Here is a 15012-nt window from a genome sequence, read left to right on the forward strand (position 1 = left end):
CAGGCTGGCCTTGAATGTCTGGTACACCTCCTTCCAAGTATTGGAATTACATGTGTATACTGCCCTGCTTAGAAAAAATTATAACCTTTACTGAACATTTTAGAACACAAATTACAAGGCACACAACTAACCTAAAATCTAAAGAAAAGGAGGTACTTAAAGTAAAGATGAAAAAGAAATTGTGAAGCGCATAAAAAGACCCATTCCAACAAATAAAGCAAGCTAAGCTCCATGGTGAACACGTGTGGGCTGCCATGACAGCACTGAACCTCAGGAGAAGCAAGATACACATGGGTCCTACTTGTCCAACAGTTTTGCTGTGTACCCCCCTCCTGAACTCACAGGAGCCAGAGATCTCAGAGAACCTCCCTTGGTGGTCAAGGTTAGGGAATGGAATGGCCATGTGATAGTTAGACACCCTGACAAGTAGAGCCATTGCTGGGCATGGGCTTAGTCCTACCACTAATGAGGCAAAGGCAGCTGGACCTCCCATGGGAGTCCAGGCCAGCAGGGCTTCAGAGTGAGGGCTGTACTCCCCCCCCCCCCAAAAAAAAAAAACAGTCTTAAACTTCTTGAAGAATAACAGAACCTGTTACCACTATGTTAGAGCAGTAGAAAGGAAAATGAAACAAAACAAAAATCTTCGGGGACTGAGGGCTGGAATCCTGTGGCCTTAGCCATCAGGAGTTTTCTATTCCAGAAAAGTGGGCAGGATCTGTGATAAAGCCCATCTCTGAGAACTGAACAAGTTGGGCCTGCTCAAAAGTGAAGCCAGACAGACAGACTGTCACCCTTATCCTAGGCTTTTAAAAGCAGGAGCAATCTACTACTGAGGGAGCAGAATCAGGAGAGAGCGAGAGCTTCCCTCTCTGAGAAGCAGGCACACAAAAAGGACCAAATGCTGGGACTAGAAAACCATCTCAGCAAAGTTCTGGAGGAACTGAAATTCCATGGTGCACAGGAGCAAACAAAATAACAAATCAAGTAAACTAGGACTGTACTGACTCAATCCCTCATAAAATGAATGAGGTAGAAGAGTTGTTCATATACCCAGGCATAAATTTTTATTTATCTCAGTCTTCATGATCCTACAAGTGAAGTCTGTCACTCCATGTAAAACTGTAAGATGCATAAAAAAGCAAACTTAAACACACACACACACAAACCAGGCATAGTGGCATATACCATTAATCCCAGCACTCAGGTGGCAGAGGCAAGTGGATGTCTATGAGTTCAAGGCCAGCCTGGTCTACAGAGTGAGTTCCAGAACAGCCAAGGCCACATAGAGAAATCCTGTCTGGGGAAAGGGGATTACCAAAACAAAGCAGTCAACATAACCAGACGCAAGATAACTCAAGAAAGTTAAAATACTTTTGAATAGGCTGAAGATATAGCTTAGCAGGGACAGTGGGCAAAGCACTGTTTTGGAGGTAGGAGGTATTTTTCTTTGGATTTTCTTAAGACAGGGTTTCTCTGTGTAGCCTGGCTGTCCTGGAACTCACTCTGTAGACCAGGCTGACCTCAAAGTCAAAGATCTGCCTGACTCTGTCTCCCAAGTGCTAGGAATAAAGGAGTGTGACAACCCTGCCTGGCTTTCACTGGGTTTAATCTCCACAAACACACACAAAATTTAAAGTAAAAACACAAGAACATATGGTGGCTGAAAAGATGGATCAGCAAGTAAGAGTGTTCGCTGCTCTTGCAAAGGACACACACTGGATGGCTCACAATCACCTGGAACTCCAGCTCTAAGGAATGTGATGTTCTCTTCTGGTCTCCACTGGTACTGTACTAATGTGTATGTGGTCAAGGCTCCCTCTCTCTCTCCTCTTTCCTTCTCTTTGTCTGCCTCTCTCTCTCTCACATACACACACACACCTAAAAATAAAATCTTTTCAAAACCTGATTAACATATTAGGGGTCTGGATAGAGAAGGAAGACAACATGCAAGAACGGATGTAGAATCAGACGAAATTGCTAGAAATGAAAAGGTCCCTTCAATAAGAGCATAAACCCTTAAATCCCAGCACTGGGAACTAGAAGCAGGATGACCAAGAGTTCAAGGTAATCTGCTAATACACACAGAATTTGATGTCAGTCTGAAAAACATGTCAAGACTCTGCCTCACAGAACAAAAGAGGAAATTCTCAAAGTAGAGCAAGAGTGAGAGAACAAAGACCTGAGCATAGGTATAGAGCAGCGTCAAAGAACATAGGACGGAAGAGGGGATCTGAAAAGCAGCCAAAAAGAAAAAAGAAAGAGCACACTATTTGCTGAGGAAGACAAAGATTAAAAGTGAACTTCTCTTTGAAAAAAAATATATAAGCCAAAAGACAATAGGATAATTTGAAAGCATTGATTTTTATTTTCTATTTTTCTTTAGAAAATCTATATGCAAAAAAAAAAATTATCTTTCAAAAAATACAGGGAAAAAAGGCCTTTTCAAGCAGATAGATGATAAATGAATGTATTACCAATAGACTTTGATTACAAAAAAGGTTAAATTCAAGTCTTCAAGCAAGAAGAATTTTATATCTGACTGAATCTTGACTCTATATAAAGATCTACAGAAACAGATAAACTGAATGTATGTACAAAATTCATGTCAAAGATTTTCCTTCCTTCTTTTTTTGTTTATGGATGTTTGGCCTGCATGTGTGCCTAGGGCCCTTAGAGACCAGAAGGCAGCACTGGATCCTCTGGGACTGAAGTGACAGACAGTTGTGAGTGGCCATATGGGTGCTCAGAACTGAACCCAGGTCCTCTGGAAAAATAGCCAGTGTTCTTCACTGCTGAGCCAATTCTCCAGCCCCTTTCCACCTTGTTGGGGGTTGTTCTGATGCTTTATTTTTATGCTAATTGCTGGCCTTCAAGATCTGGATCCTGCCCAGATACACCTATTCTTGTTTTGTAAACCTGCCTAAGACGTTATACCTGATTGCTTGATTGCCTCTTCCTGAGCAGGGCAGAATGGAATAGGCAGGGCTAAGGTTTCTGGGGTTTAAAGGACAAGAATCACCGGGAGAGGCTAGAAGAGAGGAGTAAGGAGGACACCATGAGTTAGTGTGGAGAAGAAACCACATGGGCTGGGAGTAAGGACTCCAATAATGGCGTGAAAAGGCCCAGATGAAGAACACAAGCAAGTATCACAGGATTATGGATAGAAGGTAGCCCAGATAGGAATGATTAAGGCAGATGGCATTAGATGGACGCTGGGAGATGGATGATGAGGTTATTAAGACAATGTAGGTAGAAATATCTGCCTAGCCCAAGGTAAGTAAGGCAATTATAAAATGTAACAGGTGTCTGTGTCTTATTATTTGTGATAATAAATAATACTACTGCAATAATTATAGGGCTAATAATAAACATTATACAGTCCAACACTCATTTTTATTTACTTCAACACCACCTAATTTTCAATCTCTTTAAATACAGCTGTCAAGAATAAAGTAAAAGCAATGTAGAGCATTTTTATAGATGTAAAAGTACAGAATGACAACACTAGCAAAAAAGGGATTTAGATCATAAAAATTTTGCTGCAGTATCTCCTATCTTCAAGTGGAGCATGTAAAGATACTGTTGATAAGGTTCAAATACTTTTCAATCTAATCTCATTTACCACTATAGTCCTATTCCCACAATGTCAATAAGACAGGCCTACATCAGAAAAAAAAGAGAATGTTTCCAGAGAGGATTAACTGAAAAGGGAAGACCCAACCTGAAAGGGGGTCATTCTTCCATGGGCTGAGAATCCCAAACCAGGATAAAAGAGCAAAAAGAACTCGGAACCCTCATTCTTCCTGCTTCCTTCCTGCAGACTAAACATGACCAGCTTTTCGTGCTCCACCATCATGCCTTCCCTTCTATGACTTCATCCCCTCAACTCCTGAGTGAAAAGAAGTTGTTCTTAAGTTGCTTTGGTCAACAAGAAAACAAGATGATGTATATGCTTAACAAGAGTTACAGGTATAACACTAACTCCCCCAATCCACACAAGCATGCACTCATACACACACAGGGTGATAGGCTCAAAGATAAAAGCAGAGCCAGAAAGACAGCTATTCAGGGCTGATGGAACATTTAGCAAGTTCTGGGAAGTGTGAGGAGGTGGAGCCATGTTAGAGGAAGTGTCTCACTAGGGAGAAGGGTGCCTCTGAAGATTATACCTCATCCTCTTACTTTAAACCTAAGCCTAATCCACGGGCGAACTGAATTCCACATCTCCACCTTGTTTCTCATCTACCATGAGATATATACCCTCTACCAAGGCTTCCACCACCATGTTGCTCTGCCTCCCATGGAGCCAGGTCAATAGAGTCAAGGACTATAGACTAAAACCTTGAGCCAAAATAGATCCCTTAGGCAATTTTGGTAAGATACTGAGTCAGTAATGAAAGTCTAACACTCACAACTAGTAAATTTCTACACATATTTACGATCTAGATTAAATGCTATACTGTAATTTCTTCTTCATAAACCAATCTCATTAGGTTATTTCTTAGAAGTCTCACAAAAAGTCTCAGTGCTTAACAGAAATGTACAATAGAATAGATGAGAACAATTACTAACAATTTTCCTAATACAAGTGAAGAAAAATTAGCTAAAGTAATTAGCAGTCACACCCCCTTTAGACCTGTTAGTCTAGCCACCTTCAAACATCACATTACTAAGTCTTTCCCCTGAGTTCTGATCTGCCGTTTATTCATAGTAACACAACACTATGCAAAGTCTCTGCTACACATTTCTGTTACTTACACCGGCTGGGTGGGCTGATGTCTGTGACAGTCAAAGTAGGGTTGTCTATGTCACTTCCCCTTCTTCTTATTCGACTGTCATCATACTCTGGGGTAAAGATACTGCTTCCACTACTGGTGCTTAAGGAGTGATCAGTGGGACTGAAACTCACAGGAGACCGGAAGTTGGTGCCCTGGTTCCTTCTAGCTCTTGGAAAAGTCTTACGACCTACAAAGTAAAAAACAGAAATTAACTCATTTCTTTTATTAATGTAACTACACCTTTAAGATACTTAAACATCTATAGTGTAGGGAATAGGAAGCACCTTATAAATATAGGCTGAAAAGCTTAGGTAAGAATGATTATGTGCAAGCGCTGGAAGTGAATACAAATTCAAGTATTCGTACTCTGTTACGGGAAAGTGCACATAAACTCATATGCACAGGAAAAACAGAAGAAAACCTTCACTTTCACAGAAAATGTTTTCCCATTTCCAATAATGGCTTTAAAATAAACATAAAACCAAATCAGAAAGTTATAGGTAGCAGAGTCTGTCCTGGTTGTTCTTTTCATTTGTTCTGTCAACTTGACACAATCTGGAGCCATCTGGGAAGAGGATATTGCAACCGAGGAACTACCTCCATCAGACTGGCCTGTAAGCAAGTCTCTGGGACACTTTCTTGATTAATGATAAATGTGTGGGAGGGCCCAGCTCACTATGGGTGGTGCCACCCCTGGGCAGATGATCTCGGGTTGTATAAGAAAGTGGCTGAGCAAGCCATGAGAGCAAGCCAGGAAGCAACATTTTCATGGCTTATGCTTCATGCCCTGCCCAGACTTCTCCTCGTGGTGAACTGTAACCTGCTAGGTAAAATAACCCTTTCATGCCCCAGTTGTTTTTGGTCCTGGTGTTTATCACAGTAGCAGAGAGCAAAATAAGATCCTGCACACCCACATTCATTCACAACAGCAAAGAGATGGAGACAGTCCGAGATACCCACCAAAACAAGAATAATGAAAATGTGATACACATATTATGCCAGTTTGGATAAAAATGGTCCTGATAGGCTTATATATTTGAAAGCTTGGACCCCAGCCAATGTTCTGTTCGGGAAGTATTGGCCTTGTTGGAGGAACTGTGTCACTGGGGGTGGGTTCGGGGTTTCATATGTTTAAGCCAGGCCCAGTGTCTCTCCTTCCTGCTGCCCACTGCTGTGGATGTGGAACTCTCAGCCACCTCTCGAGCACCATGCCCACTATGCTTCCACCAAGACCATAATGAGCTGAACCTCTGAAACTCCAAGTCACCCCAATTCAGTATCTCCTTTAGAAGAGTTGTCATGGTTATGGTATCTCTCTACAGCAACAGAACATTGACTAAGACACATCTGATATATGCACATGGATGTGGAGATCAAGATCAACACTGGGTATCTTCTTTAACCCTCTCCATCTTAATTATCCATTTACTCACTTATTTATTCATTCATTCATTCATTCATTCATTCATTCATTCATTTATTTATTTATTATGGCATGGCCTTATAATTTTATTATCCATTTATTTATTTGTTTGTTTCTTTGTTTATGGCATACCCTTGTAATCTGTGTATTTATATGGTTTATTTAAGACAGGGTATAACTGTGTAGTTCTGTAATTCTCACTGGCCTGGAACCCACTATGTTGACCAGGGTGGCCTCCCATGTGCTAGGACTGAAGGCACTGGCAACATGTCCAGCCGCCACCTTTATTTTTTGGAATACAATTTTTGCGTCTCTCACTGAACCTGAAGTTCACTGATTGAGCTATGATGGCCAAGCTTCAGAAATCTACTTGTTCCTCCTCCAACCTCAGGTTAGGGGTACACTGCTGTGCCCAGCTTTCACGTGGGTTCTGAGAATCTGACCTCAGGTTTTGTGCTTGAACAGCACACACTTTACTGAGTTACCAGTCAGTTACCATAAAAAAGGCTTGTTGTCTTATTTTTGTTTTGTTTTGTTTGAAACCAGGTCTATGTAGCTGGCTGTCCTAGTTCTCACTATGTAAACCAGGCTGGCCCTGAACTCATAGAGATCTGCCTGACTCTGCCTCCTGAGCACAAGACTAAAGGAATGTCCTGTCATTCCTGGCAAAGGTTTTTGGTTTTTTTTTAAAACAGAAAATTAAGTAACTTAAGAACAAATTATTTGATTATCATAAATATGAAGCTTTTTAAATTTATCTTCATTTTTGTAGTATTTTCTAATGTTTTCTTATAGTCTGATTATTCAAAACTTACCATCATTATACTCTTGATGATGATACGAAACATGATACCTTCTTGGATATGTTCCTCCTTTTCCAAATTTCTCAAAAATAGGGTTATCATAGTCTGTTAAGACATAAGAATACTATAATTAAAAAGTCAAATCTTATTAATAATGAAAAGCATATTATCGTTTTTAATTATTTAAAAAAATTTCCCCCTCCTAGCCAAAACATGACATAAACATTCAACCATGTAGAATTTATAGTCTTACCTGAAAACTCCTGATGATTATCTGGGTAGCTCTGTGCTCTAGGCATCCGTGATTTTGGATAGCTTTCTCTATAAATAGAAAATGTAAGATTGAATCAAAAGAGGGTATATAATAATACATGAAAAAAATCTTTAAGCAATATCTACATTTGTATGTATGTTCATCTCTCTGTGTGTGTATGTGTGTGTATGCAGAGCTCACTTAAATATTAACATAAATTAAAAAAAAAAAAACTTCTTTTAAAACATTCATTTGGTACACACAGACAAAAAGCCTTGCTTTTAAAATTGGCTACCGTATACAGGGGTAAGAATGATGTATTTGGAAGCAAGAAGGTTTTTTCTGAAACTGTTTCTGAATCTATATTAAAGACATAATCTTAACATATCAAACATGAATGACAAATGCTCGGCACAGTACACTAAAAACTTTCTTTCAGCCTGGCATATGCCTGTAATCCCAGCACTTGGGGAGGCAGAGGCAGGCAGACTGCTGTGAGTTAAAAGGCCAGCCTGGTCTGCAAAATGAGTCCAAGACAGACACTGCTATACCAGAGAAATCCTGTCTCAGGAAAAAAAAAAAAAAAAAAAAAATTCTTCCTCTTTTTTTTTTTTTAATTGGGGAGGGGCCCAGAGTAGATTTCCGGAGGCAAGCACTGACAGACAGGTATGGATAAAAGTAAAGTATATGTGAATTTCCAAAAGTATATATTTTCATAAAGAAGCCCAGACAAGACAAATAAATGAAGTGTTTAATACCAAATCTGTGCTACAGGAAGACTGCAGAGAGCAATTCCTTCTAAGAACAGGAGAAGGCATCCTTACAAATGCACAGTTTGCACATACAGAATAAACAAATATAATTTTTTAAGTGCCAAAACCAATAATGAGAGATTTTATAACAGTTTCAAGAACATAAGTAAATTCTAAGTTTGCACTTGCTTCAAACATATTTCTGACAGGCAAAAATAGTAGGAAAAAACATAATGAAACCATTGATAATGATATTGAACCAGATATGGTGGCACAGGCCTTTAATCCCAGCACTTGGAAGGCAGAGGCAGTTGGATCTCCATGAGTTCAAGGCCAACCTGGTCTATAAAGCAAGTTTAGGACAACCAGGGCTACACAGAGAAACACAAAAACAAGATATTGAACCTGAACCCCGTGAGGTTAAAGATTTATTTACAATACACAAAACTTCACTGTTGTCATTATAGACAATTCTCAATGAACTATATTCTTCAGAATGCAGAAAAGAACTATTGCTAACCCCGTATTCTATGTGTACACATTTTTACTCTATGTACTGAAAAGTGTGACTACAATCATTACCCATCCAAAGGACTATCAAGTGATGGACAGCTTCCTGAGCCAGAGTTTTCAGGGCTGCTTAAAGACAATGGATCCAGCATCTAGGAAAACAAAGGGTCCACAGTGACTCTTTGACAGTAACCTTAAAACAGCTGTTTGAGACATAATATAACAGAGATCTCATCCATTTAAAGTATGTAATTCAGTGGCTCCTACCATACCAAGAAATGTATACAACTTTCCCCACAATTTTAGAATTCTTTTAGTATCTTCAAAAGAAGCTGTAAAAAATAGCAGTCACTTTCCAGAATTACTCATTTTTAAACATCCTGTATAAACAAGCTGTGACTATAAAATTTTATAAAAGAAAAATATACTTTTTCTATAGTCAAGTAATTGAAGCTACAGTAATTTTGCTTACTGAAACGGAGCAATGGCCCTGTTCAATTGAGATGAACAATACAGTGACTGCTCCATGAGGAGATTGAAAATGTTGTAGCACTGTGGCCACTCAATAATGTAAGGGCCTAACAGTAATTTCACAAAAACATCTGCATACTACAAAGCTGAAGCATTTTTAAAATGGTATAGACAGTTCACACACCTCACTTCATAAGGCATTTATAATTTTACTCTATCTTTAAAGTATTCATTAAGCTGAGCAGTGGTGGCATACACCTTCAGTAACAACACTCTATAACATTCAAGGCCAACCTGGTCTACCTACAGAGAGAAACCTTGTCTTGAAAAACCAACAAAATACAAATGAATATATAAAATAAAGTATTCATTAAGAAATCTGAATGTTAGTTAATCTAAGATTACAAGCCAAATGCATCATTGATGATCAATATAAAAAAACTAGCTTATTCCATTTTTTTGACATACCAATACAAAAAGGCATATATAAATTAATGAGCATTTTATAATAAATTTTTGACTTAAGAAGATAGACTAGAGAAAATGTACACACACACATAGACACATGGACAAAACCCCCATCCTAGTTGTCTGCCAAATCACACTGGTCACAAGACCAGGGTATCTTTATATATAGTGATAAAGAGAATCCAGGTTTGACTTACTTGGTCCATGCTTTCTGGAATGAACTCTCCTTCACTGTTGATGCTAGTGAATGACCCATTCCGGGCAATCTGGTGGAGTTCATCTGGAATGTATCCAGGGGGAGGGGAACTTCTATCTCTATTAGTGGGACCTCAAAAAGAAAAGTTATCAAGTTTTATCACTGTCACCGAGGAAACTAATTTTTGTTTCAACTAAATAGGTTATATTTCCAACTACATAAAAATAACTTTAGCAAATAAAATCGAGTGATTACAAAAAGTTAATCAGAATATTCAGGTTAAGATCTTTTTATAGCCTTTCTAAATTCACACTCTACAACCTCATTAGACTATGCTAATATACTCAAATTCTTCTGACTGTTGACAACTATATCATGGGCTGATAACAAACACACTACAGAATCTTACAGTAATACAACTGCTTTTGAATTTCCAAAAATAATTTGTATCTGTCAGTCTTTAACATAATCTGTATTGATATCACAATACAGTAAAAGAATATGGGCTCTGCAATCAGGGCATGGTTTAAATTCCAGTGCAGGTTACCATCTTAGTGTCTTCGGCAAGTGGCCTGTTTTCACAGCAATGAACATTACTTCTTGGTAAAAATACTGTGATGGTAAATCCATTCACTAAAAACATATGTCAGTACAGTCAGCTCCATGATATTCTTTCCATTCCCTATCTTTGATCTTTAGAAACCTGAATTAAGATTCCTTCTTAGTCATTTGGCTGCTATTTTGTATTTCATATCCTGAATCTTACTTTTCATTACTTAAAACTAGGCTTTTATGGGATGCTATATCCTGTACATTTAAATTTCTTTGTAATTTTCCAGGTGTAGTGCACATACCACTATCCCAGCACTCAGGAAGCAAGGGCAGGAAGATCTCTAAGTTCAAAGCCAGCCTGGTCTAGACAGTGAGTTCCAGAGTAACCAGGCCTATATAGTAAGACCTTGTCCCCAATTGCACACCCCAAAAAAACCTTCACAGTTTAAGAAAAAATAGAGTAGAGCATGGCATTCCTTCAGGATAGTTTTTAATTTAATTACCTGGTTCACAAGAAATGATACTATTGACGTTTTCTGCTCTCCTGGCAGTTGTTGTTTTTTTTTTAAGTAAACATATACAAGTATGCATTTAAGTTCTTTTTGTTCGTTTGTTTTTCAAGAGAGGGTTTCTCTGTGTAGTGCTGAGATTAAAGGTCTGTGCCACCATGGCATGAAGCATTTAAGTTCTATTTAAGTTTAAATCCCCCCAAAAGTAAGCATATGTAAAGGGGTCATCTGGTAAGTAGGGAAAAGGAGCAAGAGAACATCTATTAAGAAGGTGCAGAGACCTCATCTGCTGTCCAGAAAGAAGTATGAGCTGAGTGCAGTTCATGTAGGCTTTGTAATAGCTATCGCCAATTATCGCTGTATTCCTGACACTTTCATCTTTCTGAATGCTTTTTTTTTTTTTTAAGTAAAAGAGCAACATACTCAACTGAGAAGGAAGATGGCTATAAAAATTTCTTCATCCTATTACTTGACAACTCATATTTCTTAACATGCAATGTAATGGGTATGTTAACACACTTATAGTAACTGCAATTTTCAGTTTTTTCTTAACCTGGCACCAAAGTCAAACAACAAGAATACTTACTGGTGGGCTAATACTGAGGAATTCAAAATGCCAATTTAACTAGTGCATGTAAACTTTTCCTGTCTATCAACTGAAATGAACAGGCTATTTTACTTCTACAAAGAAAGAAATGTACAGCTAATAGCAGCTGTGTCTCCAGTTTGAGAAATGAAACATATTCTACAAGTGCTCTGTTTATGGCTTCAAACCCACTGTTTAAAGGCCAGAGTAAAGTTAACAGTTTCATATTGAGAGTGAGAGTACCAGAATTTAAATGCCTATAGCTCAAATATTCTTTCACTTTTTAAAAAAGTAGTATCAAGTATATCTGAGTGAGGACAAGCCAGGTCTATTTGTGCATCCTCGCTGCAGGTTTTAGCTTTATTTTTCTGAAATAGACTCATGTGAGACAAAACAAAGAAAAAGTTCATAATACCACTTCTTTTAGAAAACAAAAGAATATAACAACTGCTCTAGTTACTTATAAACTAATTCAACCTTTTCATTCATCGTTAGTAACCCTATTCTATTCCAGTCATTTCTAGATTTTCAACCAAATGTCTCACTTTGTCCTGCTCTCTAGTTTTTTCTTCTCTATTTACCTGTCTCTCCTCTTCTGTGTTCCCTTTCAAATTCATGCCTCAGTACCAGAGCTCATGCTATCTGGAATGACTACACCCTCTGCCCTATGTGTTAAAAATATTTATATCCGCTGTTCTTTAAGCATTGAAACACTTTCATCTTTTTAAAATGTTAATGCCACTTTAAGAATTTATTTTATTATGTTTATTTATGTAAATGAGTGAGTTACACATATGCACGTGCATGCAAGTGCCAGAAGACAGTGCTGGATCCCCTAGACCAAGATCATAGCATCAACATTGTTGCTGGAAACCAGACTTTGATCCTTTGAGAACAGCAAACACTCTGGGCCATCCCTTCAGCTCCTTATCAACATTTTTACGGCAACAAGCATGGAGGGTTCACAACACCTCTGCCTAGCCCAGGCTCAATAAGGCCACCTCAAAATACAGTACACAGAATCTTTTTTTCTTTTTATCATAAGCTTACGTATAAGGAATGCATTATTGATAATAAATAAAACTGGATACCAAGAAAGCAATAATAAAACACAGGCTACTCTTAGCCATTTTTATACTGATATTATATTCTGGCAACACCTAAAACCTTACAAAACTTAGGAACAAGAGTCCAGTGTACTGATTTTAATGCCCTACAGTGACTTTCCCTCTCTATTCACATCATAAAGAGTCCAGTCTACTCATTTCAATGTCTTAACAGTTACTTCATCTCTATTAAAATCATTAAAGATTTTATCTAATTCTTAATATTAAAATATTCAGTATAGAAACAAAAACTTTAAATTGGATATTGCTAGTCCTACAATACATGAAAATAATTTCTCAGGAACATCAGGTAAGACAAAGTGGCTAAAGTAATTGTACAGAGCATAGCATTAGGGTGCTATTTTCAGGGATACAGTTCATGTTACCTTACATTAAAAGATGACAAGGATTTGAGAATTCACTCATTTCCTTATTCAGACCCTGCCTTTCTCACCTACTACAGATAGCCGCTTTTTCCTCTCTGCACCAAGTGGTGTATTAGTCAAATCTTCTGGTGATAGCGATGGTTCTGAATTAGTAGCCTAGAAGAGAAAAGGGCAATTAATGTTATTCTTCCCATCTGAGGCATGCAAAGACTCATCATCCTCTTTCTAAAATACAGCCTAGCTGTTCTCTATTCTTGCTGGGCCTTTGCAAATATGTTCTTACAATTTTTAATCTACTAGAAGAGTGATACCATCCCGGCTACTTGGAAGATGAGATCACGAAGATGGCTTGGTCCCAGGAACAGAAAAGAAAGGAAGGAGGGAGGGAGGGAAGGAAGGAAGAAGTTGGCTGAAGTGGGGAGAAGATAAACAAGACAAGACATTTCAAGACCAAGAAGATGGCTCAGCAGGTTAGGGTGCTTGCTGTCAACCCTGATGACCCAAGTTCAAACCCTGAACCAACATATGAGAATTAGAGAACTGATCTTCATACATGTACCAGCATGTGCACACCCCACCCCATCTACACAAAATTAAGGTAAAAAATAAAATACAAAATAGTCGTTTCAATTCTAATATAATTCTTCCCAAATTGCCAGTTTCTATTATTATTATTTTATTTCACATGTATATTTTTTTAAGATTTATTTATTTTTACATGAGTACTCTAGCTGCATGTACACCAGCATGCCAGAAGAGGGCATCAGATCCCATTATAGATGGTTGTGAGCCACCATGTGGTTGCTGGAAATTGAACTCAGGACCTCTGGAAGAGCAGCCAGTGCTCTTTACCACTGAGCCATCTCTCCAGCCTGTATAATATATTCTTAATTGTAACTCTAACCACATAGTTTTGAGAAGCAAGGATAATAAGCTACAACAATGACAAGTATATAATTCACATTTCATAAATTAAAACATATTAGAACTCTTATAATCTTCAGTGAGAAATACAATCCCAATTCATACCTGTGTACTTCCATTTAATACAAGTAATATCTTGAGGCTCTTCATGTGAATACTGCGATCCAGCAGTTCCACAGCTTTGTCCAAGTCATCTTGGGTAGTTAACGGAATTACCAACTGAACAAAAGAGACAAGAATCATGCAGACATTACACCAGGTCAAGCTCTTTCAGGAGCAGCTCCATTACTGGAGTATTATAAATCTCGAAGCACATTGTACTTTATTACTACAATGAAAGTCTAAGGAATATACGCATCGCTATTCTCCACTCCAGTATTCTGCTTAATATTTCAGCACCACTAAAACCTCAGAATGGATATAAAGAGTTACTTTTTGCTTATTAGTCATTACATTCTTCTTGTAAATATATCTAAAAATTAATTGTCTATGACGTTCTTATAACATTGTTAAATTTAAGGTATAGTAAGGATATTCATGCCTGAGAACATTAAAGGGCACACATAGAAATACTATAAAATACAGTACTACTTTCCATGTGCACAAATAAAATTCTTAACCCCTGCTCTAGTAGTAAGCAGGGTTCACCCTCGGCCTGGTGTGTTTACAATGTGGCGGCGGCCTTGGGAAGGCACCGTCAGCTGCACATCTGCAGTCTACAGGCCACCTGTATCCACCTCTGGCCCTGCTAGACCACTATGCGCTAGAGCAAGCAAACTACATGAGTCATCGTCTCAGGAGACCCTCAGTGAGGAATCTACTTTCCTTAGTCCTCTCTCTCATGGCCAAGACGTTACAAAAGAAAAAAGCAACCAAGGTCTATGAAAAAAATGATTCACATATTTTTTGATTTTCAAAAATCAAAATCTTTTATTTTTAAATAAAAACATTTCCTGCAGCTTAAGGAAGCTGTCAATGACATAAACGGAGGAAAGAGGAACACAGAAAGAACAAGCGAGCACACGCCAGCCACACTTACTGACCATCTCTAAAAAGCAAAGCATGTGAAACATTTCCAGTCTACGTGGCTCAGAGTCCTCTGCAGCATCAACCCCTAAAGATGAGGCTCCCCTCCAGCAGAGCACAGCAAGCAGGCCTTTTGCAAGTATTGTTCAGTACAGGGTGAACACCAGAGGCATACCCAGACCTCCTATGGTATGTAATCAGTCTACAGACTGCTGAATGAAAACAATCTCTTTTTTTTTTTTTTTTTTAAAAGACTGACAGAAGTTCAA

General features: G+C 38.3%; 1 protein-coding gene across 1 annotated transcript in view; it reads right to left on the reverse strand.

Annotated features, from left to right (window-relative positions):
• The window catches only part of Map3k2 (mitogen-activated protein kinase kinase kinase 2), an 81606-nt gene that overhangs the window by 21450 nt on the left and 45144 nt on the right, over positions 1-15012 (reverse strand). The window contains exons 6-12 of the mRNA XM_055625485.1: positions 13823-13936; positions 12862-12949; positions 9656-9786; positions 8592-8671; positions 7258-7325; positions 7017-7109; positions 4759-4965 (exon numbers count right to left, since the gene is read on the reverse strand). Coding sequence (XP_055481460.1) covers positions 4759-4965; positions 7017-7109; positions 7258-7325; positions 8592-8671; positions 9656-9786; positions 12862-12949; positions 13823-13936 — 781 coding nt within the window. The remainder of the gene's footprint in view (positions 1-4758; positions 4966-7016; positions 7110-7257; positions 7326-8591; positions 8672-9655; positions 9787-12861; positions 12950-13822; positions 13937-15012) is intronic.

The sequence above is a fragment of the Psammomys obesus genome, unplaced genomic scaffold (genome assembly GCF_907164565.1).
Source record: "Psammomys obesus unplaced genomic scaffold, mPsaObe1.curated_primary_1811, whole genome shotgun sequence".
In the NCBI taxonomy this organism is placed as follows: Eukaryota; Metazoa; Chordata; class Mammalia; order Rodentia; family Muridae; genus Psammomys; species Psammomys obesus.